General features: G+C 44.5%; 1 protein-coding gene across 9 annotated transcripts; it reads left to right on the top strand.

Annotated features, from left to right (window-relative positions):
- Positions 1–157: 157 nt before the first annotated feature.
- Positions 158–24,689, top strand: SIMC1 (SUMO interacting motifs containing 1). 9 transcript variants are annotated; one of them, XM_080988285.1, is made up of 10 exons: positions 158–178; positions 9,951–10,700; positions 15,369–15,598; positions 16,640–16,709; positions 18,427–18,575; positions 18,872–19,057; positions 20,105–20,233; positions 23,019–23,178; positions 23,396–23,480; positions 24,244–24,689. In XM_080988285.1, the coding sequence occupies exons 1-10, from the start codon at positions 176–178 to the stop codon at positions 24,459–24,461; spliced, it is 1,980 nt and encodes a 659-aa protein (XP_080844411.1). In that variant the 5' UTR covers positions 158–175; the 3' UTR covers positions 24,462–24,689. The 9 variants fall into 9 exon arrangements, with proteins under 9 accessions (XP_080844411.1, XP_080844416.1, XP_080844409.1 ...); XM_080988290.1 differs by lacking the exon at positions 158–178 and adding an exon at positions 2,490–2,770; XM_080988283.1 differs by lacking the exon at positions 158–178 and adding an exon at positions 2,819–3,076.
- The last annotated feature ends 80 nt before the right edge of the window (positions 24,690–24,769 follow it).

A 24,769-nucleotide genomic window follows, 5' to 3' on the forward strand; every position in this document is an offset into this window, starting at 1 on the left:
AAGAGACGCGCACGGAGGAAACTCGGCCCGCGGGGGCGCGCGTGCATTCAGTACGCAGGCGCGGCGGGGCTGAAATTTAAATAAATGAAACGGACATAAATGGAAGAAAATCCCTTTCGCTTTGACGGAAATATTTTCGGGGCAAGACTCGACCCTCACTGACTGCTGGGACAGGATGGTGAAGATAGATAGATAAGATTAGATAGAGTGCTTTTTTTCTTCAAAAAATGTTTAGCGGTACTCTCATTTTCCCACTGATTGAAATACTGCCCCTCAATGAGGCCAAACTTAAGAGTCACAAAATGTTTAGGGATATGCGTATTCCTACGTACCCCCCAGAAAAAAAGCACTGGATAGATAGGAAGAAAGAAAATAGTTGCTGGGTGTGCAGAGGGAAAAGCCAAGAATTTAAATGGCAAGTTTGATTTTTAAATTTTCTAAATAAAGAGTTTTGTCTTCTCCAAGCGATGCTGCCCCACTGGTAGAATAGGAGACATTGCTTCCCTCCCCCTCCCCCAAGATGGCATGATTTCCGGTGAGAGTGAGACCGTAATTGGGTTAGTTGTTGGAAGGCTCTGGGAAAAAGAGAAGCGGGTACATGGCCAGATAAAGAAAAAGATTTGCTTGCTGAGCTTATCTCTTAACCACCACTATATACAGCTGGGTTCTGTGAGTGTTTACTGGGGAAATATAGTACAGTTCTTTTGGACTTGGCTTTCAAGCACAGATCCATAGGTTTGCAATCTAGGGCGTATGTCTGATAGCTGCCCTCTGTCAGAAAGTAAATTTGAATTGAATTTTAGAAATAAGGCTTCGTCAGTTGTATCTATTTCAGAATATGAAAACAAATTTGGAAAATACTCTGTTGCTGCATAGGTCTTTTGTTTCTGTACTTGTAATTTAAAAAGTCAGAAATAATAATGGGGAGATTTCCCATTTCCTTTGACCTTGCAGAGAAATATTTGAGGTCATTTTGGGAGAGAGAAAATGGTTTCAGGACTTTTCTGTGGGTTTCAGACACGTGGCTTACATATTTGTATGTGTTTGCTTGGTACATTTATCAACATCTATTTTATATATATACGACCTTATTCTTATAACACAGCATTCACCCTTGGATCTCAGGGCAGATTACAACATAAAAGCACATTGTTAAACAATGTTTGAAACAACTCGCAATCACAGAAATAAGTTGGATTCTAAAAGCATACATAACAAGTTGTCAAAACTGTTGAATAGTTGCACAGCCCTTTAGCCAAGGACCACCCAAAGCTATCATATGTCACATATGTCCCTGTTTAGGGAAGTTTTTTAATGTTTGATGTCTTATTATGTTTTTAATATTCTGTTGGGAGCCGTCCAGAGTGCCTGGGGAAACCAGTGGGTGGGTATAAATAAATGATGATGATGATGATGATGATGACAGAAAGAGAGTATGTGGCTTGTATCCTGTTTGCCAAGATTAATGTAAGGCTGATTGCCTTATTTTGGTGAGTCTGGACATGTTATATACCTTGGTTCCTCAGTCTGCTATTTACAAATTTGCACCTGTTGTTACTCATGAGAATGCTCCATTGACAGTATGCTCAGTTTAACAGATACTTGACAGACTGGTATTGCAGGGAGGGGTAAGCCCCTACATTCTAAGCAGCTTATAGCATGGGGGGGGGGTAGTACACTCAATGGCCACTTCCCTGGTATCAGCTTCTAAGAAGCATTTCTGCTTAACAATAACCTACAGTCCACTATCAGTACCTAGCAGGACAGCAAGAAGAGCCTGTGCCTGGTTAGGAATGCAGAGAAGCTGCCAAGTTTCTTCCTGCTAGCTGGAAGGTGAAAGGCAAAGCACAGCACACCTATGCTCACATCATCTGTCACTCTGCTTACACAGAACACTTTTCAGATACCCGAGAGCTATAACTCAGGAGTGCCATACCTGTGTGTTTTAATTCAGGGACGTCACGATTCTGAATCGATCACATCAGGTACACAGCTGACTTCAGCCTGCTAAGTGCTGAGTCTGCAGAAACACCATCCCGTAGCTAAACTGCAAGATGTATCCTTGATTATTTAGGCCGCAAGATGTATCTACAGTTGCAACTGCAAGGCCAATTATTCCTAGCTTGGCCTGAACTGGAGGGAAGCGTCGGTGAATAACTGTCCTGAAGCCAAATACAAGAACCTGACTCAAGCATACCTTGATCACACACTTTCCTAGCCATGAGTGACACAGAGGATCATGTGTTTGCTACAAGCGCGTAGCTGCTTTGTGCTTGCTTTGTCTGCGCCCGATTCCTTTGGGAGTGATCCAGGCCGGGACTCTGGACCGCAGCCACAACAAACTCTTCTTTCCCCCTTTCCACCTGCTGAGAAATACAACCAAGGTCGTTAACCCCCTGATGTATATTTGTGAAGCAAACAGCGGCGGCGAGGAACTCCCTGGGGCTCCGTTAAGCCCCGCCCTCCCGAATCGGAGTTCTCAACGTCAGCGAGTCGCGGAAAGGAAAATAATAATATCGGGGTCGGTCGGATCCCAACGGAAGCGGCCAGCCCGGCTTGGCCCTATAAAGCAGCGGAGCTGGGCTCAGCCTCGCCCTTTCCGCTTTGCCACGCCCCCCGACGGGCGGGACTGAGCAGAAGGGGCTCGATGGCCGAGGTTCCTGTCACTGAGTCGAGCTCCGATGGGGAAAGCGGCTATGATTGGTCTCCCCGCCGGCGCCAGGGCGAAAAGAGGAAGCGGAGATGGCGGCGGCCGCCCGCCGAGCCCCCGGTGAGTTGCGCCGCGAACGTGGGAGATGCTGTTTTCTGGTCCCGAGGCTTGGACTTGGCGACCGCTGCCGGCGTCTCTCCTCCTTTCTGCCTTGGGGACTCCGAGTCATTTCTCCTCTCCTTCTCCCCACGCGCTCCCGTAGGCAGTGGCGGGGTGCCGGGAGGCAGGCGCCGTCGGCTGGGCACACGCAGGCTTGTTGGTACGCGCCCGGGTCGCCAAACGCAGGAGAATATTGTGCTGGCTGGGAACTAAATTTGTAGGGCGTTTCCAGAGGGCATGACTGACGTCCGAAGCTGCAGCCTTCGGGTAAATATGCTTTTGGTAAAAACTATCCCATAAAGAGGAGCGCCTCTTCCTTTTAACGTAACGCAAACAAGTGTGCCTGAATGCATTTTAGTGAGGCTTGGAGAACAGGAGTTGGTAAAGCCAGCTTTGTTATCTGTGGGATCCTGACAAATAACTCACTGCACGCGATCCTGCAGTGCTTCCTATTGCAGAAATTCGTTATCTCGCTCCTGAATCCTATCACCGTGGTGCTGGAGCTTGATCACGATGTTGCTGGTATGACCTTGCTCTGCCCACTTTGCCATGAGCCGATCTGTTTCAGGAGGATACCCATAAGGAAGAACAGATGCACAGGAAACTGCCTCACACCAGGGCAGATCAGCTGTTCTCAGCTCTGACAACCGGATCCTTTGAACTGGGGATTCCAGGGATCAAATGCTTTGCCACTAAACTGTGGTGCCTCCCAAACTCCAACTGAGTAGCAGTTGCCATTTAAAACAATGGAAATGGAAGTTGAATGCTAAAAAGGGAATCTGTGTGTGGCCAGCTAAATGGAAGGAAAAGGTCCTGTACTGCAGAAAGCTGTAAACAAGGCCATGAGTCTCTCCTGACATCATGGGCAGTGCTGTAAAGCAGAGATATGTGGCATAGTAAAAGAATGGAGAATGAAATTGGGATAACTGGGAAGATGTGGAGCAATCAAATGAAGTTTGCTATGGCTAATGGAGGGGATGAACGTCCGAAGAAGAAATGGTAGCCGCCAGAGTAGAACAGTAGCTCCTGTAACACAGTGCAGAGTGAACAATAATGGGATGTGCAGAGGTGAAACAGAATGAAATTCCACACTTGTTGAATAACTGACTACATAGTATGACATCATAATGTCAGTTACAAGTGACAGTTGTCCATGTACTAGTAACTTCTGGGCTAAACTATTATTATGTGTTGCATGTGACTTTTGAAAAACATTAAAGAAGCATCATTGATTTTGAGCACCGCAACTGGGTTATTAATGGGGCTGATGGCTGCTATCACATCACCCCACTACTAAAAGGTTCTCATAGAATCATAGAATCATAGAGTTGGAAGAGACCACAAGGGCCATCGAGTCCAACCCCCTGGCTAGTTGCCAGTTTGCTTCTGGGTTCAGTTCAGGTGCTGGTGTTGACCTTCAAAGTACTAAACAACTTTGGTATCGAAAGGGCTATTCTCTCCCACATGAGCCTGCCTGCCAATCAAGTTCTGCTTTGATGGTCCTAAACTAGTAGCCCCTGCCTTCTCAGTGTAGGAGGACAGCTACTGGCAAGAGGGTCTTTTTGCTGGTGGCTCCCAAATTGTGAAACTCCCTTTCCAGACCTATTAGCCTGGCACATTACATTATTTGGTGTGTGTTTTAGGTTCTGGGTGAAATCCACCCTGGGTGCATGTGGTTTTAGTAGAGCTTAAACCACTTAATTTATCTGCTGGTTTTTATGTTTTAATCCAGCCTTGTGAATAATTTCCCTCACCTCACATTACTATCTTGCAGTATTCTTTACTAGCTTATTGGGGGCTATCAAAGAAGAGGCAAAAGCTGTATTTCTGTGGAGAAGGGAGGAACCCTCCTCTAGCAGCCCATTTGCTTTTTATGCTAGGCACAGAGGAGGGACCAAGCTTCCCATCTCTTTTGCCAACTCACTCTGTCCTCTGCATGGAACTCCATTCACTAACCTGCATGCAGTTTGTGTTCATCTATGACAGGGTTGGGGAAACTCAGGGCCAGGTGTTGAAAGTGGCCTCCAGGAGTCTCTGTCTTGGAGACTCTTGGAATTTTGCCTAAGCCGCCACTCATTGGCCTTGGTTTGTACTGTACTCGGTTTGTACTTGGTTTGTTTTGTCTGATTAGAAATGTGTCCTTGAACTCCAGTAATGCCTCTTGCTGGTTTGGATTAAGGATAAGAGAGTATGTGGATGGGTGTAGAAACTAGCCCAAGGTATAAAAATAAAATTTACATTTGTTGATTACTTCAGCCTCTGATCTTGTGGGATATATGGCCCTTGGAAGGTTGCCTAGAAGGGAATGCACCAAATTGCTTTGTGCAACATTTCCCAAATGCTAGACAACTAGCTGGTTGTCGGGTAACTTGGCTGCACAAAGTTGGCCTGCAGGCTAGTGGATCCTCACCCCTGATTTATAGTAACCCATGATCCCTGACCACTGGTGATGCGTGCTGGGACTTGTAGCTCACCAACATCTGGAGTGTCAGACGTTCCCCACAGCTGCCGTATGGTATCAAGGCACTTGGATCTGTGTCAGCTATGAGAAGCCTGGGATTGCCCTGCTTTATGTCACAAATTGGCAAACCGCCTCAATCCTCTTGCAGCTTGTGACGCTGTTCCTAGCATGGAGCTAAAGCCACAGGATATGCCAAACCAGCTACCATGTCATAACCCTGCACATGACCTTGTTAGGGTGCCTGGCTGGCCACCTGATGCTTATGCCTTTCCCTTTCAGGATCTCTTCCCTTTCTGAATGCTGCTGATTAAAGGCTTTACCTTTGTCACATATGTTGTTTATTGATGGCGATCTCATTTCCCACACCCTACTAGGATCTGGCGCCATGTGAGTTCAGGAAGGGACTACAAAGGCAGGGGAGGGTTCAAGGAGCTTGATGACTCCGGGGCAGCACATCCTCCTGCCCTGTTCGCTAAGTACCCGGAACTGTGAAAGGGCATTACTCTTAGGGTATGCCAAGTGAGATGGGTGCTGCTGCCAGGATGTGCAAGATAATTGTGCAGGCATGTGCACTGAGTCCTGCTAGGATGCCAGCTGGCAGCGCCAGCCTATCTGGTGAGATGGAAGGTGTGGATTGGTCACAGGTGTTGGTTGGGAAATAAGGTGGAGCAAAAGGACTGGTTGGTCCCTGCAGTGCTTCTGTGAATTGGCCCTGTGTGCCTGACCGTGGACAGCATTCCCCCCTGATCCTGGATTCAAATTAAGGATCTGCGGTATGTAAAACGTGAGTTGTTTGAGTTCACCTCACACTGGTTGCAGGTCAGGACAATTTTGTGCCCGTTCCTTATAACCTCATCCCACAATGTGGAGGGCACACTTCAGGCTACTGTAGTTGTCTGCTTTCTGCTGTGACTCCTTGTCTTCTACGCTAGACAACTGTTACTTCTTTCCCTCTGTGCTGCCTTTCATTGCTTCATTTGCTGATTCTACACAAACTCGAGATGTGACCGCAGTTGCTCTCTCTCAAGTTGTTATTCCCAGCAACAGGTATTTGGAAGCATACGGCCTCTAGCAGTGGAAATTGAACGTAGCTGCCATGATTAGCTGCCAACTGATTTTTTTTTTAAAGGATTATGAACTCTGGATAATGGCCTGTAGGAGCTTTTATGTCTAGTTCAGTAATTTTCAAGTGACAGAGGCTGGTAGTGACTGGAAGTGTGTAGTTTACAAATAAAGGCTTATTTATGGTATTCATGAACTCTGGCAGGAAGTGGTCTCAGCCCAGTTCCTGAGAGCCTGTGCTTGACATTATGCTACTTTTATTTGTTTTTGAAGTAGTCAGTGAAAGTTGCATCAGCCTTTTCCTTAGAACACACGGTGCATATCGAGGCCAGAGCTACTTTGAGAATTGCTTTATGCCCCTAATTTTGGTGCAGTTAGAAAATGGGGGAAATGAATAAGGGCAAGTTGTTGAGTTGAGGGAACTTAGAAATCAGAGCAGGAATCAGACTCAGAAATAACAAAAGAATTGCACTCAGACCACATTGGTTCCTTGCGCTCTGGTCACTGGTGCGGGGCTTCACTTCCTCCTAGTAGGCCGAGGCCTGAAACCTTCACTAAGGGGGGTGGCAATGGGTGTTGGCAAAAAGGGAAATAAATAGGCCTATGTAAAATGCTGTGTGTTGTGACTGTTTGAATCTTGCTAAAGATAATAAGATTTGCACAAATTTGCAATTTGTTGGTTATAAAAGGAAAGAGAGGTTATTTCCTCTCAGGCATGTTGTGGTTAAGCAGAAGAGTGAGCGGCAGTTAGAACATCTCCCTCTGCCACATGTTTCCTCTTGTGTCCCCTACAAAAAGCTACTAGAAGCTTTGAGAGGTATCAGCGACAACCCAGGTAAGGAAATTGCACCCTGTGAGGGACTCTAATGCAGGGTATAAATATTGTCAAATAAATAATAAAGGAGTTGATCAAAGAAAAGCTAGGCCCTCTTGCCCCGTAAATAGTCTCTCCTGAATCCTTGTTGTTTCCTCCTGGTAAGCGCCATATTTTTCCATGTATAAGATGCTCCCTGTTTTGGGGGATTCCAAATTAAGAAAACATCCCTCAGCACTACCCGTGTATAAGACGAGCCCCAATTTTAAACCTAATTTTTTGGTTAAAAAAAGCCTAGTCTTATACACGGAAAAATACGGTATCTTGCAAGGGTGCAGGAGCAGCTTTTAGCCATCTCGTTTGTAACTTTTAAAGAAATCTTGAATACTTCTGAGCTGACTTGAGGAGTATGGGTTGTAAACAGTGCTAGTCCTCCTTAAAAGTAGATGCATTGAAGCTAATGGACATAAGTTTGGTTTATTAATTTCAATGGGCCTTCTCTGAGCAGGACCAGAATTGGTTACATCCCCATGTTTTTATGCAAGCAGGGAGGCCTCCAGCCAAACTGGAATTCTGTTGGCCATTTAATTCTGATGCTACTTTCAAATATCCAGAGGTTCCAGCAGGGAGAATTGAAATGGTAAAAGGAATGGCAGTTAGGCACTTCCTTTTAGGTTTCAAAACTTGTTTGTAGGAAGGTCATTTGAGCTAGGGCCCTTTATTCAGAACTGTTTCATCTCCAAATGATGTTTCTTGCTCATGCTAAGCAGTGATATCTTATTCACTTCTGCCATAATTTTAAACGTTCAACCTCAGTGACATATTTAGGGATCCAATATGAGAGTCACATTGTCACTTTCTGAATCATAAATTTCATACAATAAGTCATTTTACTGATTTGTCTGGTACAGGGTTTGTGTGTGTGTATGTGTTAAGCATAATTTTCTTTTGAGGTGCCTCACCTGGGACTATTTTTCTCCTCTCTGCGTCCCCTCTGGAATGTTTGTCAAAGAATGCTCCAAATAGGCTTTCAATATATAAAATCTACTTGCTATATCTTGAACGGGAACGTAGAGGAAGGACTGTTTCTCAGTGGTAGGGTGCACACATAGCATGCGAAAGATGCCAGGTTCAGTCCTTGTCATCTACAGGTAGGGTTGGGAGAGACTAGCCATCAATCCTCTCCCCAGCATTTGCCCTTTGCTGCTTCCAGTCTTCTCTCAAGCAAGGATATGGGAGCCATCTGTATGGCATCTAGGCTGGTGAGAGGACTTCTCCCCTCTGAACTACATTTGAGTAAGGCTCCTTGGAATGCAGGAAGACCACAACTTTATTGTCAGTTAACTCTTGTTTTGTATTTATGTACTGAAACCTAGACTGGGTCTGGAGGGTTTTTTTTAGTAATATTGAATTTATTCTGTATTTGTTAGATTATTGATTTTTGTCATTTTTGAATTTAATGACGTGCTCTGTATTTTGTATATTTGCATTTTGATGTTTTGAATGTTTGTGGAAAAGTAGCATATAAGTAAACTCAATCAAACAATCGATATAGCAGAGCTAAAAAGAACAGGTATGGTATGCCTGCTAAAAACCTGTTTCAGAGCCTTTTTGCAAGAATTCATATCCTTTGCCTCTCTGTGTTGCTATTGCTTTATATTTCTTGTGCCACAGAGGATTGCATGCATAATCTCCACTGTCTTCCTACCCCCCACTCCTGGGGCCTGCTATCCTGACTTCTCATAACAGATTCAAGTGGGTATGTACTACCCTGTCCTTGTTGGCTTAATGTGTCCCACCTGGGACAGCTTCAGCCAGCAATTGAGTGCATCACCATTCAGAGTAATAACTCTCGCATCATCAGGCTGACTAAGTTTTGAAGTGATCACCAACAGTAGTCATAATCCAGAGTGGTAGCATTAAGCAAACAGGACAGCAGTACATCTCTCTGTCCCAGTGCACAAGGCTCCCTTTACTCCCGTTTGTCACGTTTATAAGAACATTTGATTTTGCCACATGATAAGGAAATGTGTGGGTGTCTAGATGCATTAATTAGAGAAAAAGTTTTGTTTTGAGCACCTGTGGGTAGTTCAGTTGGCTAGAGCATGGTGCTGATAACGCCAAGGTCACAGGTTTGATTCCTTTACAGGACAGAAGCATGATAAGCAGGAGATTACACACCACTGGCATTCTTTTCCCCTATGTAAATTCCCTCTGAGGATTTTTACTTTAATACTATCAAAATACAAAACCCATGCATTTGAGGCATGAGCTTTGTGTGATTTAGTACAAGGTGGCCAGCACAGACCAAGAAGGGTTGCAGAGAGCTAACTGCTGCTGTTTCTGTCATGGGATGAATTATGCAACTAGGCGATTAAACTTCTTGCCATGGGTTAATTGAGGTACATGGTCCTTGGGGAACAAATACAATAAATAAATAAATACTAGCAGCTGAGACCCATATCTGTGGGGTGGGAGAGAGAGTTGTGTCCTACCAACTAATAACCTAAGTCAGCAACGCCCATCCAAAACCAGAAGATCTTGCTGCAGTTCCACAATTATATATTCAGGCTTTATCATGGATGAATCTCCATGATAACTGTGGGAGCTGTGCAGCCACTGTTGCCAATAACTTTTCTCCATTTACCCCATCATCTAATATTGGCATAGGATAAATGCTATTGATTGGTCGGGGGGGATTCTACAATTTCCAGGGTGTGCCCCCCAACCATTTAGGATTTATAATTTTAGTCAAAGCTGTGTCATGCAGTGATGTAAATCTTTTTCTTTCTCTCACCTTGTAGGAGATCATTGATCTCACTGGGGATGACATCACTGTAATCGATCTGACGGGGACTGAGGATGACATGATCAGCCCTCTTCATGATAGTTGCAGTGGCATTCAGGACCTGAAGCACTCTACTCCAGTCAGCATGCACTCGGTGTGCTGTCCGAAAATCCTCACCACTGAAAGCGCTGAGAACAAAGTTGATGTGCCAATCAGCATGTGGGACAGAGACTGTGAGCTGCCTTCCCCCAAAGAAGATGCTATAAAGAAGCAGCCCATATTTCAATGTAGCAGCTGCCCCATCATCCCCAGCTACGGTGGGGACTCTGAAAACAGCAGCCACACCACTTACAACAGTGATCTGGGCTCCTTAGGAAGCCCCCAGGTGGGGTCTGATGTTTTCTCCTTCTCTTCAACCCCCAGCAGCAGTGAATGTCAAGCCCCCTTGGACTGTGTGGAAAAGGTTCCTGGTGCTGGTCCATCTGTGGAAGAGCCCAGCCCCCAGCATTCCCCACTACATCAGAGACATTCCCCAAGCCCCATCCCCTCCTGTTCTCCAATGAGCACATCTCCATCTCTAGCAGAAGCTAATCAGCATTTTCTAGAGGCAAATAACCCAGCACCAAATGCTGTAAAATCACATGTTTGGGAGCCAGCGAAGCAGATCGACATCAAGGTCTGGTTGAAAACATTGCAGTACTTCCAGGGAGTTCCTGTACATTACCCCTTTTTCCAAAATGTGGTGCAGGAAAAAGATGCTGAACAGGTAATTGATGGAAGAGACCAGTGCTTCAGTAGTCTGAATAAAAAGAGATGAAAATAATAATAATAATAATAATAATAATAATAATAATAATTTTTTATTTATACCCCGCCCTCCCCAGCCAAGGCCGGGCTCGGAGCGGCTTACAAGCAATAATAAAAACAAGATGAATGATTACAACTTAAAAATAAAATACAACATTAAAATAATGGAACATTAAAATATTAAAATCTAGCCTCATCGCAGGAGGAGAAGGAAAAGAAAAAAGAAAGAGAGGGAGGGAATCAAATTGGCTCCAAGCCAAAGGCCAGGCAGAACAACTCTGTCTTACAGGCCCTGCGGAAAGAAATCAGATCCTGTAGGGCCCTGGTCTCATGAGGCAGAGCGTTCCACCAGAGTTGAAAAGGCCCTGGCTCTGGTTGAAGCCAATCTAACTTCCTTAGGGCCTGGGACCACTAGGGTGTTGTTATTTATGGACCTTGAGGCTCTCCGTGGGCATACCAGGAGAGGCGGTCCCGTAGGTACGAGGGTCCTAGGCTGTGAAGGGCTTTAAAGGTCAAAAGCAGCACCTTAAATCTGACCCTGTACTCCGCCGGGAGCCAGTGTAGCTTGAAAAGCACTGGGTGAATATGCTCCCATGGCAGAGACCCCGTGAGGAGCCTCGCTGCAGCATTCTGCACCCGCTGGAGTTTCTGGGACAGCTTCAAGGGCAGCCCCGCGTAGAGCGAATTACAGTAGTCAAGCCTGGAGATGACCGTCGCATGGATCACTGTGGCCAGGTCGGGGCGGGAAAGGTAAGGGACCAACTGCTTGATGCGGCGAAGGTGGAAAAATGTCGCCTTGGCTGTTGCTGTAACTTGCGCCTCCATGGAAAGGGAGGCGTCAAGGATTACACCCAAACTCTTAATGGAAGGCAATGGCACTAATTGGGCCCCCGCAAGAGAAGGGAGTTGGTCCCTCATCCCCATGCCATCCTGACCTAGCCATAGGACCTCTGTCTTTGAAGGATTTAGTTTCAATCGGCTCCCACGAAACCATCCAGCTACAGCTTCCAAGCATCTGGTCAGTGTGTTCGGGGCCGAGTCGGTATGGCCATCCATCAGCAGATAGAGCTGAGTGTCATCAGCATATTGGTGATAGCCCAGCCCAAAGCTCCGGATAATCTGGGCAAGGGGGCGCATAAAGATGTTAAAAAGCATCGGGGAGAGAATTGCGCCCTGCGGCACTCCACACACCAAGGAGTGGCGCGATGACATTTCCCTCCCTAGTGCCACCCTCTGTCCCCGACCAGAGATAAAAGAGCACAACCAGTTACGGGCTATGCCCTGTATCCCGTTTGCGAGGCGGTGGTCCAGAAGATCATGATCGACCATGTCAAAGGCTGCTGACAAATCTAAAAGGATCAGCAGTCCTGACCCGCCTCGATCCAGTTGTCTACGGAGATCATCTGTTAGGGCAACCAGAGCCGTCTCCGTCCCAAAACCAGGACAGAAACCGGACTGAAATGGATCTAATGCCGATGTTTCCTCCAGAAACCTACCAAGCTGTTCAGCAACCGCTCTCTCAATTACCTTACCCAGGTATGGAAGATTTGAAACTGGGCGGTAATTGGATAGGTCTAAGGGATCTGATGAAGTTTTCTTTAAGAGTGGACACACCGCTGCTTCCTTCAGTTCCCCTGGGAATGTCCCCGTGTCAAGGGACAAATTGATAATTTCAACCAGGGGGGTCCGCGCAACATCTGGACACTCCCTAATCAGCCAAGACGGGCACGGATCAAGGAGGCAGGTGGTGGGCCTACCAACTTGGAGGAATCTATCCACATCAGTAGGGAGTATCCGATCGAAATGGTCCAACACTGGACCTGAAGTCAGTCGAGGGGCCTCCAGTTCAGTCACTGTATCTAAATTGGCAGGGAGGTCACGGCGGAGCAACAGGACTTTCTCCGCAAAAAAGCTCGCGAATGCCTCACAGCTGTGGGTCGAATTTGTGCTTAAATTTGGTTGTCCTCCTAAGGACGTTATTGACCTAATTATTCTAAAAAGTTGTGCCGGGCGAGAGCTAGCGGATGAATGGAAGCTGCAAAGTAAGATTTCTTAGCAGCTTTCATAGCCATCTCATAGGCTTTCATAAGCGTCCTATAAGATGTTCTTGAGGCTCCGTCACGAGTCCGTCGCCATACTCGCTCTAGCCGTCTGAGATCCCGCTTCATTTTCCGGAGCTCCTCAGTAAACCAAGGGGCCCGGTTTCAATGGGGTCGCAGAGGGCGCTTAGGTGCGATCTCATCAATGGCTGCCAAGAGCCGGTTATTCCAGTCCTCAACAAGGTCATCTAATGAGTCGCCAGGAGGAGCAGGGTTCCGCAAGGCTTGTCGGAATCTATCAGGATCCATCAGTTTTCGCGGACGAGCCCAAATAGGTTCGCCACCCGAGCCGGGGAGGAGCGGGAGGTCAATCTTGGCTTTCAGAGCGTAGTGATCATACTATGGCACTTCCACAGCGGGGAGCATGATCACATCTATGCCAGCCCCAAAGATCAGATCCAGCGTGTGGCCTGCTTGATGAGCGGTTTTGTTGCCTATGGACCTGGCATTGCACAGCACCAATGACGGAGGTGTGTAATCCTTGCTCTCCCTACCCTCATCCCTTGGGATGGGGCGTAGATTGGAAGGGGTTCGAGGATCACTGCATCTCGAAACCCTTCGCTGATAGAGATATCTAGCCCCACCGCCATTCCTCCCTAGCCCTTCAATTGTGGAAATCCCAGATCCCATACTAGCTTCCCCAATAGATGGGTAACATCCCCTCAATAACAAGTCATCCTTGGGCCAGGACTCCTGGGTCAAAATGGTATGGGAAAGAGGTGGAGGTCTGATAGGGTAAGTATCCCTAGAAGATAAAACCCAACCAACTGCACCCCAAGCGGGGGAGACAGTCCCATGGTGTTTCATTAACTGTCAGTCCCCCTCTCCCTCCTGGGTTAATTGGAGGTTTGTTGGTTCTATCTGTGGCTGTGGAAGTATTAATGAGGTATGTGTTATAAAATGTGGATCACTGGCCAACAAAGATCCAGATTCGAATTCGGAAGATCTGTCCATCCTGTCTCGCCAGGAGTACAGTAGAGAAGGCTGATCATTCTGATAAGTTTTTGGAACATTAGGCAAAGGTCCAGATGTAGATTTGGTGCTGGATATCTCCAGATTGTCAGCAACATAGAGTTCTTTAGGTGTTGTTGCCATAGAAATGTCGGAGGCGCCAAATTCCTCATCTAATTTGATGTCATTTGAAAAGGGAACAGGGAGTTACACTGATGTCTTTCTATGGGATAAAGAGCTGTTGGACGTCTTTAAATATTGTGCTCTAGGCTCTACTGTCCTTATATTTTGGGTAGAAATCTCAGTCTTTATACTCATTAGCCTCTTCTTCAGGTCTTGTAATTCTAGGCTTACAAAGTTCTTTTCTTCCTTCGGGCAATTAGTATTTCTAGTGTTGAGCTTGGTTTCCTTTATCCGCATTAGCTTTGACTCTATGCAAGGGACCAATTGCCTCCTAGTTTCGTCCTTAAATACCCTCACTGGGTGGAGAGAATGGAACCACCATAGGGTATCCTTTATCTCCATGAGTCGAGATGGGAGGGTTGATGACCTAAAGGTCATAAATAGGCGCATGGTGTTTCTCAAGGTAGGCAGGAAGTGGAAATTTTCTAGATCTACATTTTGGTAATGGTAATTCAGGAGCTGAGACAAAGACATAGTAATTTGTCTGCGGTTCAACCACCTATGAGTGTATCGGTGAATCTCAAGCATTATCTGGTTCGTTTGCAAGACTTGACAGGACCTCACTTCATCCATAGAACCTGGAAAGAACCAGGCTGTACAAGAAAGAGCAGGAATGAGGTCATGCAGGCTGAAATGTCCAACATCAACCAAGGCTCTAGTAAGTTTAACTTGATTGTGGGTCTTGCAGCACTGCACAGATTTGACAGCTTCACAAATAAGCATGTGTGAAAGAGAAAGACTCTCTAAAAGTGCAATCCTATGCATGCCTACTCAGGAATAAGCTGCACTGAACTCAATGGGGCTTACTACTTAAGTAGATATTTGCTGTAAAAGAAGGAGGCCATTTTTATTTTACATGTTTAAATATCTGAGAAGGGTTCTCCCTCTCAGTTGGCAAAGACAGTTGAACAGAAATACCTTATGGGGGGGGGGGACTTGTTACGCGTTTATGTTCAAACAAATTCAAATCTTCATTCAGAAATTATTTTTATTGGAATAATTACTTGTATTTTAATTTGTAACTACTCAACATCATACTTTCCCAAATATTATTTAAATTGTAAGTAAGCAGTTTTCACTGTCTTTTAACATACTCATTTTAGGATGCCTGAGGTCTTGTGCAAATACATGCATGTGCTTCCTATGTAGTCACCTGAGAAAAGTTAATTATAAATTTGATCTAAGATTGGACTAGTATTGTATCCATTTCAGCTGCCCAGTTTGCCTTTCATTGCATTCATATGTTAAGTTACTAATTTTATGAAACGGGGCATTTTGGAAAATTTTCTGTAGAAGAAAATAGCAATAGAAAACTTCCTGCAGAATTTTTTTCAATCCCTCTTCACTTGTGCTCAGGAACGTTATGCAATGTTTATGTTTCACTGTATCCACAGAAGAAGCAGCCTATCCCATCCCGGAAACTAAGCATGGTGTTCAGCACTATCGAGGAGAAATTCTTCCAGGGAACCTTGGACTTCCTTATGGATTATGTAACCTCCCAGCACTACCCGCCAAAGGAGATCACATCGTGTGTGATCAGGCAGATTCTCTTGAGCTCAGATCAACAAGATGTGCAACAAGAGACACAGAAAGATGCTTATATGTTGTTGATGAAAATCCAGTCGTATGTATCCCGTGAATTACTATTCTTTTATTTTGTGTTGCCTTGCAAAGGACCATGATCCTTTCTTTCTAAGCTTTGTGGTTGTGTTGTAAATTCTGCCATAGTTTTGTGTGTAAGTGATTGCTTAAGGAAACAGATAAATAGCTGCACTTGCAGAAACATACTCTGCTCTTTTAATGGTTTGATCTTTTCATTTCTGTGAGGCCTACTCTTTATTAATTATGAACGTTGATCATGCACCCTTCACTGAAAGGTGGTCCCAGGGCAGAAGATGTATCAATATTTAAATAAAAAATGAGCCATGTAGAGACTAAACAAAATAAAACAACGTCAATAAAATTCACAATAAGATCATAGGCAGCTGCCATGGAAAAGCTATTTAATTAAGTGATTATGTGATCAAATTTATATTACAATGGAACAACTGTATGTAATAGCAGCTTATTCATACAGTCAGAACATGCATCCCAACTGCATTTTATCATTGGTTAAATATTGCTACAAGTCCCCATTCAAAGGCAGTAAGTGCAATATCAAGAATGTGCACAACTGGGAGAGTGGTCGCCTTGCTCTAGTGAAATACAGTGTATCTGTTTGCACCTTTTAAAATAAACAAATAACCAGAAGGTTCACAAAAGAGCAGGGTACTTCTACAAAGGAAGATCTGATACTTTTTAAATGTTATTTCAAAAAGCCTAAATGCCCTCTTCTACAGTATTTGTAAACGTTAGTGACTTAAACAGTTGGACCATAGCATGAGCTTTAATAACAGGAGCCATCACTAGTAATGGTCCAAGCAATATCCTGCAGGTGTTTATGGCACTTCCAGGGCAGAATACAACTAATGAGTCCTATCATCAGTTGGTCATGGTTAATGTGGTAAGTGTTTTACTAAACTGCATATTAACAATTGCCCTCTTCACAAAATACCACCAAGGAACCAATAGACTGGATGCTTTGAAATGTGTCTTTGATTTGCTATTGCAAAGAACGTTTGTGATAAAGATTTGATGGTATAACAGGCCTACTTCTTAATTTTAGACTTCATCCAGCAAGGGCTGACACTGTGGTATGGGACTGGCTGCTACTGCGAGTGGTAATAGAAGAGCAGGTATGTTGATTACATCTCACTGTGTGGGATGGGTGGTTTTTAAGAAACTATCATTCTGCCAGCCTTTGCTTTGCAACTAAGAGAAGGGTTCCCATGCCAGCCCCTGTACTAACAAACTGGTCTTGAAGTAAGCCTGATTGGCAGGGACTGCTTTGCATTTGTTGCAGAAAAAGAGGAAGGAAAGTTACCTGGCTGAACATCTTAGTCACTGTCAATAAATCAAGGCTTGCCAAAGGACATTTTGTGGTCTCTTTGATTTCGGAACGACAGGAAAGAGAACCAACCTCAAGTGGCCGAAGAAAGTGTAATGCACTTTAAAAAACATGTAAATGCCCAATGCGTTTCAGCCAGAAGAGGCAGAATGATTCAATTCTCTGCCCCTGCATTCTGTGCTAGGTTCTTCTAACCACCCCCAGAACTAACTGAGGGGGGGACACATAGGGAGGAGGGAGGAAACTTGTGCATTCTTCACAGCCCACAGGCTATGCAACTACTGTTGATTATATGCTCTTCCTGCCAGGCTGGGTTTGTTTGTGTTTGCTTGTTTGTTTGCTGTTCTTACTGTTCCCAAAACCTGGCATTCCGTGGTCAATGCCATGTATGATTTATCACTACTGAACTGTTGTTGTTGTTTTGGCTACATCCCGAGTGCTTACACAAAACTGGCCACTCCTCTACATGCTTGTTACTGAATGAGGCGCTTTATATTTAGAGCAGGGCCAGGGAACCTGTGGCCCTCCAGATGTTGTGGGACTGCCAACTCCATCTGCCATTCCTGGCATGGCCAATGGTCAGAGATGATAGGAGTTGAATTCCAGCAACGTCTGGAAGGCCACAGATTCCCCTTTCCTGAGCAAGGACCATTAATGCTATTATTTTTGTCTTCACTCACACGTAGATCTGCTTTATATCTTTGGGGCAAGTGCTTCAGATTCCTTTGTGCCTCAGTCTTGCCAACATCTAGTTGTATCTACATCTTTCAGGGCCAAACCCCACATGATGTTAGTCCCATATTCTAACAGTTACTCTGATATTTAAACAAGTGTGATTAATCTTGTGGCAGCTATGAGGCCTCCAGATAAGAGGGTGATTTTAGAAAACCAACATGGACCCATAAATCTTGATCAAGTAGGTGTTTTGAGACCGGGGCCCCACAGCTGGCTTTTTCCAAAAAGCAGCCAAGTTTTAAGCATGCTTGTTCAAACACAGGACCAGTATCATGTGTAAGCTGACCCTCATGGATATATCCATTTTGGCCTAGCTACAATCAGGACTGTTTGTATTCCAAAATCCCATGAAATAACAGAAATCAATATACTGAAAATCTCCACTTTTGTTTTTCTCCTTTAAAATGAAAACATCTTACCTGTATGCTGGTAACGGTTGCTTGAAATGGGTGGGCCTCAGAGTTTATATAGGTCACAGCAGATACTAACAGAAGAGATCTACAGGTTAAGCCTGGAGAGGAATGAACTTCCCCAGCTACCATGCACACTTGGCTGGAGTGCTGCATGGCCAATCCAGTCACGAGACTCTCATAGGGTGGGGTTATGACTACGTTTCTTGTCTTATTCATGTGTAAACATTGCCTATAATTTGCATAATAGCACATGCCTGGCAGTTTCAGCCCAGGTTTTTAGGTTTGTAAGCTCATCATACAGAGGAGTGAGGGCTTATTATAAATAATTCCGTGTTTAATTTTTTCTGGTACCCTTAGAAAGGAAAGTTTCCTGGGCGACTCCTCTTCTTGCAGTATGTGATCCAGACCTTGGAGGATGACTTCCAGAGGATGGCCAGAACAGGCACCCTGCACAAATCCATTGCCAAAGCAGTGCTTTCCTGTGACCATTGCTTCGACAATGTCAAGTAATTATCACTTTAATCTAGAGAGGCTTCCTGTGTGCCAAGCAACTAGGGCTTGAGAAATTTCACTTGTCACATGTTCTCTGCTACATGTGCCCTTTGGCCACTGCTGATTTTAAGAGCCTGCACGTGTGAGACTCAACCTAAAGCACTACAAATACTAGTGACTACTCACTAGGCTAAAGCCCATAAGTATATGTGGGTGACATGCAAGACCACTTGCCACAGACAAGCACCTGAGGTCATGGCAAGAGGACACACAAGCACATCCTTCACTAATACTCTTGTTTCTGTTGCAGGGAAGTGATTGAATGGCTAGTAGCTGCAGTTATGGGTATACAGGTTACGCAGTACAGAAGACACGTGCAGAAGACCATTCCTTCACTAGAAACCTCCAGAGCCGTGAGCAGCAGCTCTGTACCAGAATTGCACTTAAACCAGACTGCACAAACCGATGACGTCATTCCACAATTTCAGTCCCAAACGTAAGTAGGGGAATGTACATTTTTTTCTCTTTTGCACTGTACATTGTAGAGAGGGGTTTCCTCCTAGATATACTTTAAAGCAAAAATCATACCTATTCAGGTGGTTATCTAGGTGTCTTTCCCAATTTAGGATGACCTACCCCAGAAACAGGGAACCTGTGGCTTTCCATGTTGTTGGACTCCCAACTCCCATTGGCCAGTGACCAAGGAGGATGGGAAATGTAGTTCAACAATATTTGGAGGCCCACAAGTACCCCATCCTTGGCCCTGGTGAAGTAGGGAAGGACAGATTTTCTTCTAGGTTTTCATTTGGTTTCAATGATGATGATGATGCACTGATAGTGGTGGGTGTCTGTCTATCTCAGTAAGCCTGGGATCTGAGCCTGACGAGCCTCTTCCTGTCTTCAGTAGATATCAGCAGAAAAAAGATACAAGTCCGCTCTTGGACTGGACCTCTCTACCATTACTAATGTTTACACTGTAGAAAAGATGTGCATAACCTTTGGCCCTCCAGCTGTAGTTAAACTACAACTTCTACCATTCTGGGCCATTGGTCATGATGTCTGGGGAGTTCTAGTTCAGCAACTGCTAGAGGGCCAAGGGTTCCCCACACCTGCTGTGGAATTTTTCATTTGGCTGGGACTCCATGCAGTTGTGGGAACATACTTCATGGAGGCCAGGAATGTTGCAACACATCATGTGACTTAAGCAACCCCCATAAGAAGCAGATTCAAGCATTTCTATGGCTGTGTGGATTATCAGCAGAACAGAAGCACTTTGGAAAGAAGCTGCACCATTGAGGAAATGGCTTGAAACAGGCCTCAAGTTCATTAGCTTGCTACTCAAATGCCCATTAAGTATCATGAACAAGTTCTGAATGTTTCAGCTCTATCTCATGTGAGGCTGTACATCAGAATTTTCATCTTCCCTGATATGGTAGCTATGTTCTGATGGTTCTCTGTTGGTTTGGGAGCAAGACGTTTGATACACTACAGTGGGGTAGTGTTGAGGTGATTAACACTATTGTTTCTTGTTTCTCTGACTTAGGGAGGTGGCATTCCTGCAGAGGATGCTTTCTATAGCAATAGAAGTGGACAAGTCTCCAAACTGCAGCACCAGTAAAATTGTAGATAATGTGTTTTATTCATGGCTGAATATTCCCAAGCGCTGCCACAGGTAAGGAGTGTGGGTGTAAAAAATCCTTCTCTCCTTCTCTGTATCACTGCCCAACTGCCCTCATGCCCCCAGAAGCACCTACTCATTATATACCTGGATGTTCAACTGTTTCTGGACAAAGAGCAAGTATTTGGTGAGACTGTGCCTAATCTTGGGAGGACTAAAGGTCCTATGCAGATCTAGAGAGCCAGCAAAAGTATTGCACTGATATGTGTCACCCAGCCTTCCCATCTGTTCTGAACAGAGAGGCAATGAGCTTTTTTCTATCAGCAAATGTAGCAGTGGTAGACACGGGTGCCTTTTTCCTGTTGATGGGTTGCCGAGTGGGAGCATGCCACCAGCATTTTGTGGTCTGCCTTTCAGTTCCTTTAGATATGGCAGCATTTTGTGACTGGCATCCACAGAACTTCTGCAAGATTCCCAATATGCCCACTGGCCTGAAAAGGTTTATACAAGATGATGGACAAGTGGATTTGGCTTGGGTGAAGCAGTATCACAGACAAGATGTGGGGGCCTGGTGGGCCTAATTGGCCTGTGAGCAGGACATTCCCCATCACAGCCACTAAATATGCCTGCAGGGTCATACCAAAGATCCATCTAGTCCAGTATGCCTCTTCCAGCAGCAGCCAACTAGATGCTTCTGAGATCTTTCCTGAAGGCATTAACCCTCTCCCACTGTTGCTCCCTTGCAGTTGGTACAGAAGTATACTGCCTCTTGAATCTGGGAGCTCCATATAGTCATTATGACTGATAGTTGCTGGTAGTTGTCTGCTCCATTAAGTTACCTTAATCATTTCAACATAAATCTTGGTTAACATTCATTACTACATCTTTTGACAGAAAATAATAATAATAATAATAATAATAATAATAATAATAATAATATATTATTTATACCCCACCCATCTGGCTGGGCTTCCCCAGCCACTCTGGGCGGCTTCCAACAAAATATTAAAATACAGTAATGCATCAAACATTAAAAGCTTCCCTAAACAGGGCTGCCTGTATGAAATTAAGTTTTCATATAATGTATACTTTTCTTTTGGCTGGCATGAACCCATTGCCAATAAATTATTTCTTTCTGAGATGCCGAGTTCTAGTATAATGTAAGCAGGAAAAGAACTTCACTATGTACTTTTTTCTGCTCCATGCTTAACTTCATAAACCTACATGAAGCCTTCAGTAGTCTCCAAGTGTAATTTAGAAAACAAAAAAGGACAGAATCAGAGGAAATGTACGTCCACTGCCAGAGGTGTACCTGGTGGGAGAAGCTGTGAGCGAGGACATTCCACCCAGTCGGCTATTGACTTCAGGTGGCCTTACACCCAAGCAAGGAAGTTTAGGATTGCAGTCTTAATTTGTGAATGTTATTCCAGTGTTGTTAATGACAAATTCTAAATAGCAAAAAAAAAAAAAAAAAAAAAAAAAGGGCTATGCTTTGCATGTTTTCTTGGATCTCACTAAAATGAAAAGGGTATTACTTCAAAGTAAGCTTGTTTTAGGTTTTCTACTTTTAGTGTAGAAAACAAAGAGAATTCACTCTCTGCTGATTGCTTATCATCACCTATTAACAGCCTAATTAAAGCAACATCTTATAAAATAATTCCACAGCTGTATTTATAGAAATATCCTTCCCCAACCTGGTTTCCTCCATATGTACTAGACTTCAAACTAGACTTCAACACCCATCAAAGACCTTTGGCTATACTGGCTTGGGCTGGTGGGAATTTGTAGTCCGAAAACATGGTTGTACCATTTTGGGAAAGCCTGCTGCAGAGCATGGTTAGGTTTTCTTTGAACAAATTAGTTCTGTATCAATCATTAGTCTATTTGTACTCAGTATCAGGGTGAAATGAAGCAGATAAGCTTCAGTCACAGCATTTACCCATTTCTCATTACCCACTATTCATGCAGTAAACATCTTCAGCAGGATAGCAGGCCTTGCTGACCACTGAGTGCACACATTCAGATAGGGTTCAGTGTGCATGGAAACAGCTACCATGTTTCTTGTGTCTATAGCAAACTGTGGGCCCCGGGACTTCCATTTTTCTTGGATGAGTTTGTTAGCCTCAGAATGCAGAGATGCTATGCCACAAACGCCCTCTTCATCCTTGCCTGCCATGGTTGCTTATTTCCTGCCAACGCAAATTGTAAGAATGGGTTTAGCTTGTCATTGCTATTTTGAAAGAGTGGGGCCTGTTCCAGATGGGATTGTGCTTTGGGAACAGTTCTGGACTCTATTCCCCCCCCCCCCCATTTTCCCAAGTGTGGCTTGGCCGTTTAAATTGGTACCAGGTCAGGGAGGCCTCATTACTCAGTTGAATCAGCTATGCTGCTTTGGCAGTATGTTTCTCGAGCTAGTTCAGGGCATTGACATATGAAGCCCAAAATGATCTGTATCACACATAAGCTTTGGAATGTCTGCTCCCATTTGAGCCTCTCTGCAATTTTAGAGCAGATGAGGAAATTCCATTTCAGGTTCCATCTTATCTAGAGGTCAGGTTGGCCCACGCAGGCTTTCTCTGTGCTGCTCCAGAGCTATGGCATGCACTTCCATGGGAGATAAATTTAGTATGTCCCCTTCCAATGTTCTACAGGCCGGTGATAATACCTCTGTTCCAGTATGCTTCTGACAGGTGTACAACTGTTTCACAGTTGATTCATTTTGCTCTTCCTTGATTTTATTTAGATTAGTAAAAATGGGAACCTCTTATTGGGCAACAGGTGGTATAGAAAATTTCGTAAAACAGGGACAAGTTATCGTTCCATTGTTGTCTCCTCACAGGGAAGCCTTCCTAAGCAGTATGGAATGTCACCTCTTACGCTGCAAAGTGTTAGAGCTAGTTTTCTACCACAGCTGCAGAGAAGCCCCTGATCTGCGTCCCTTGTCCTTGAAAAAGATACTGCATTTTCTGAAACACTGTTCTCTGCAGCTGACATACCAGGTACGGCAGAGTTCCTTTCCATCATTTATCCCAAGAACTAAATAGTTAGTGTTCATCATTCCCTCCTGTTTTTATGTATTCTTTAATACTAGTCGTTTCATTCCAAACTGGGTTTACCTCTTTAAGAGACATGGATCTACCTCTTGCATTCAGAACGGTTATTAATGTATAGAATCGTTCTAAAAACCAAAGTAACTTAAAACCTATCTCTTCACAGGACAATGAAGCAACATGGCAGAGGTGGGATGAGATGCTTCACCAACTGACTTTATTGTTGCTGAGCTACCGCCGAGTAGTCCTAGGTGAGCAGCTTGTTTACAGCTCATTAGCTTGTCTCCATAGTAGCACTATATCTTGATCAGGTTATGTAAGTGTCAGCTAGCAAACTACTTGGGCCATTTCGCAGTCTTGCTCACTCATTAAGTCATGTACGCATAGAGGGGTGGTATGTCTAACCAAAAAAAACCCCTCAGTTGATAGAATTGCCTGGTGGAAATCTATTACTGTGTATACTTGAGTATAAGCCGACTTTTCCAGCACATTTTTTATGCTGAAAAAGCCCCCCTCAGCTTATACTCAAGGGTCCGTCGGTGGCAGCGGAATGAGCAGCATGAAAGCAGCCCTTTTGGGCTGCTTGTTCTTCCTCTGGCGCTGCCACCACCAGCTTCTGTCTCTCAGCAGCACCCTAGGTAGGCAGGGGCTGGGGGGGGGGGGGGAGAAGCCCCATCTGCCGTGTGCACCCACCAGGAGGTTTGTGGTGTGGTGAACCAGCTTATACTCGAGTCAATAAGTTTTCCCAGTTTTTTGTGGTAAAATTAGGTGCCTCGGCTTATATTAGAGTATATATGGTAGGTATCCTCTGTCTATGGGTCCTTAAAATTGCCAAATATTAGCATTTTTCAACGTGTTTCCTGCAAACACAACACTAGGATAGAATTTGATGGGAAGGGGGAGACTCCAGTTTTGCCTGCAGATGCATTTATCAGGTAAAAATGTAACAGGTCCCTATCCCACTGTTAAGCACAACCTTTATGGTCAAGTGTTTCCTACTTTTCTTTTTTATAGGGCACTTAAGAAGCTCTGTGTGTGAACGAGTAAATTTGATTATCAAGGCTGCCAGACCCAAACTACAGATCAGTGATCTTGTTGAAAGAGATTCTGTAGAGTGCGACATTGAAGATTTCCAGAATATTCTCTCTCTGACTCTGGGGCAGCCACTTCCCCAACCCATAAAGGAAAAGACTGAGCTACTCCAAGAGTTGCTTCTCGCTGCTATGAACTAACACAGGAAATATTGGAGAGCTGAAATATAGACTTCAAGTATGAACAGCTGAGCACTGAATTTTCAGAAACGATCTTTAACAGTAACATTAACCCCCCCCCCATTTTGTATTCATCGGTGGACAAGAGGAGGTTGTACAACTTGATCTTCGATTTCTGTTGTCATGCAGATCTGTTAGTCTTTTTGTTTTGAGTTTCATATAGTTTTTATAATAAATTATTTTATTGAGAGGTGTGAGAATTTTACATTTATAGGGACAAAAACACTGGAAATTGTTTATTCAGTAGTAAGTATCGAAGGGCTTACTCC

The sequence above is a fragment of the Podarcis pityusensis genome, assembly GCF_964106645.2.
Source record: "Podarcis pityusensis genome assembly, chromosome: 2".
NCBI classification, from domain to species: Eukaryota; Metazoa; Chordata; class Lepidosauria; order Squamata; family Lacertidae; genus Podarcis; species Podarcis pityusensis.

What these genes read in the sequence shown, in the direction of transcription:
- SIMC1 (XM_080988290.1), top strand. Translation starts at nt 2,648, where the DNA reads ATGGCCGAGGTTCCTGTCACTGAGTCGAGCTCCGATGGGGAAAGCGGC. An exon ending in GAGTGGTAATAGAAGAGCAG is followed by an intron (nt 16,710 to 18,426) that starts GTATGTTGATTA and finishes TGGTACCCTTAG; the next exon opens with AAAGGAAAGTTTCCTGGGCG. An exon ending in CTCTGCAGCTGACATACCAG is followed by an intron (nt 23,179 to 23,395) that starts GTACGGCAGAGT and finishes ATCTCTTCACAG; the next exon opens with GACAATGAAGCAACATGGCA.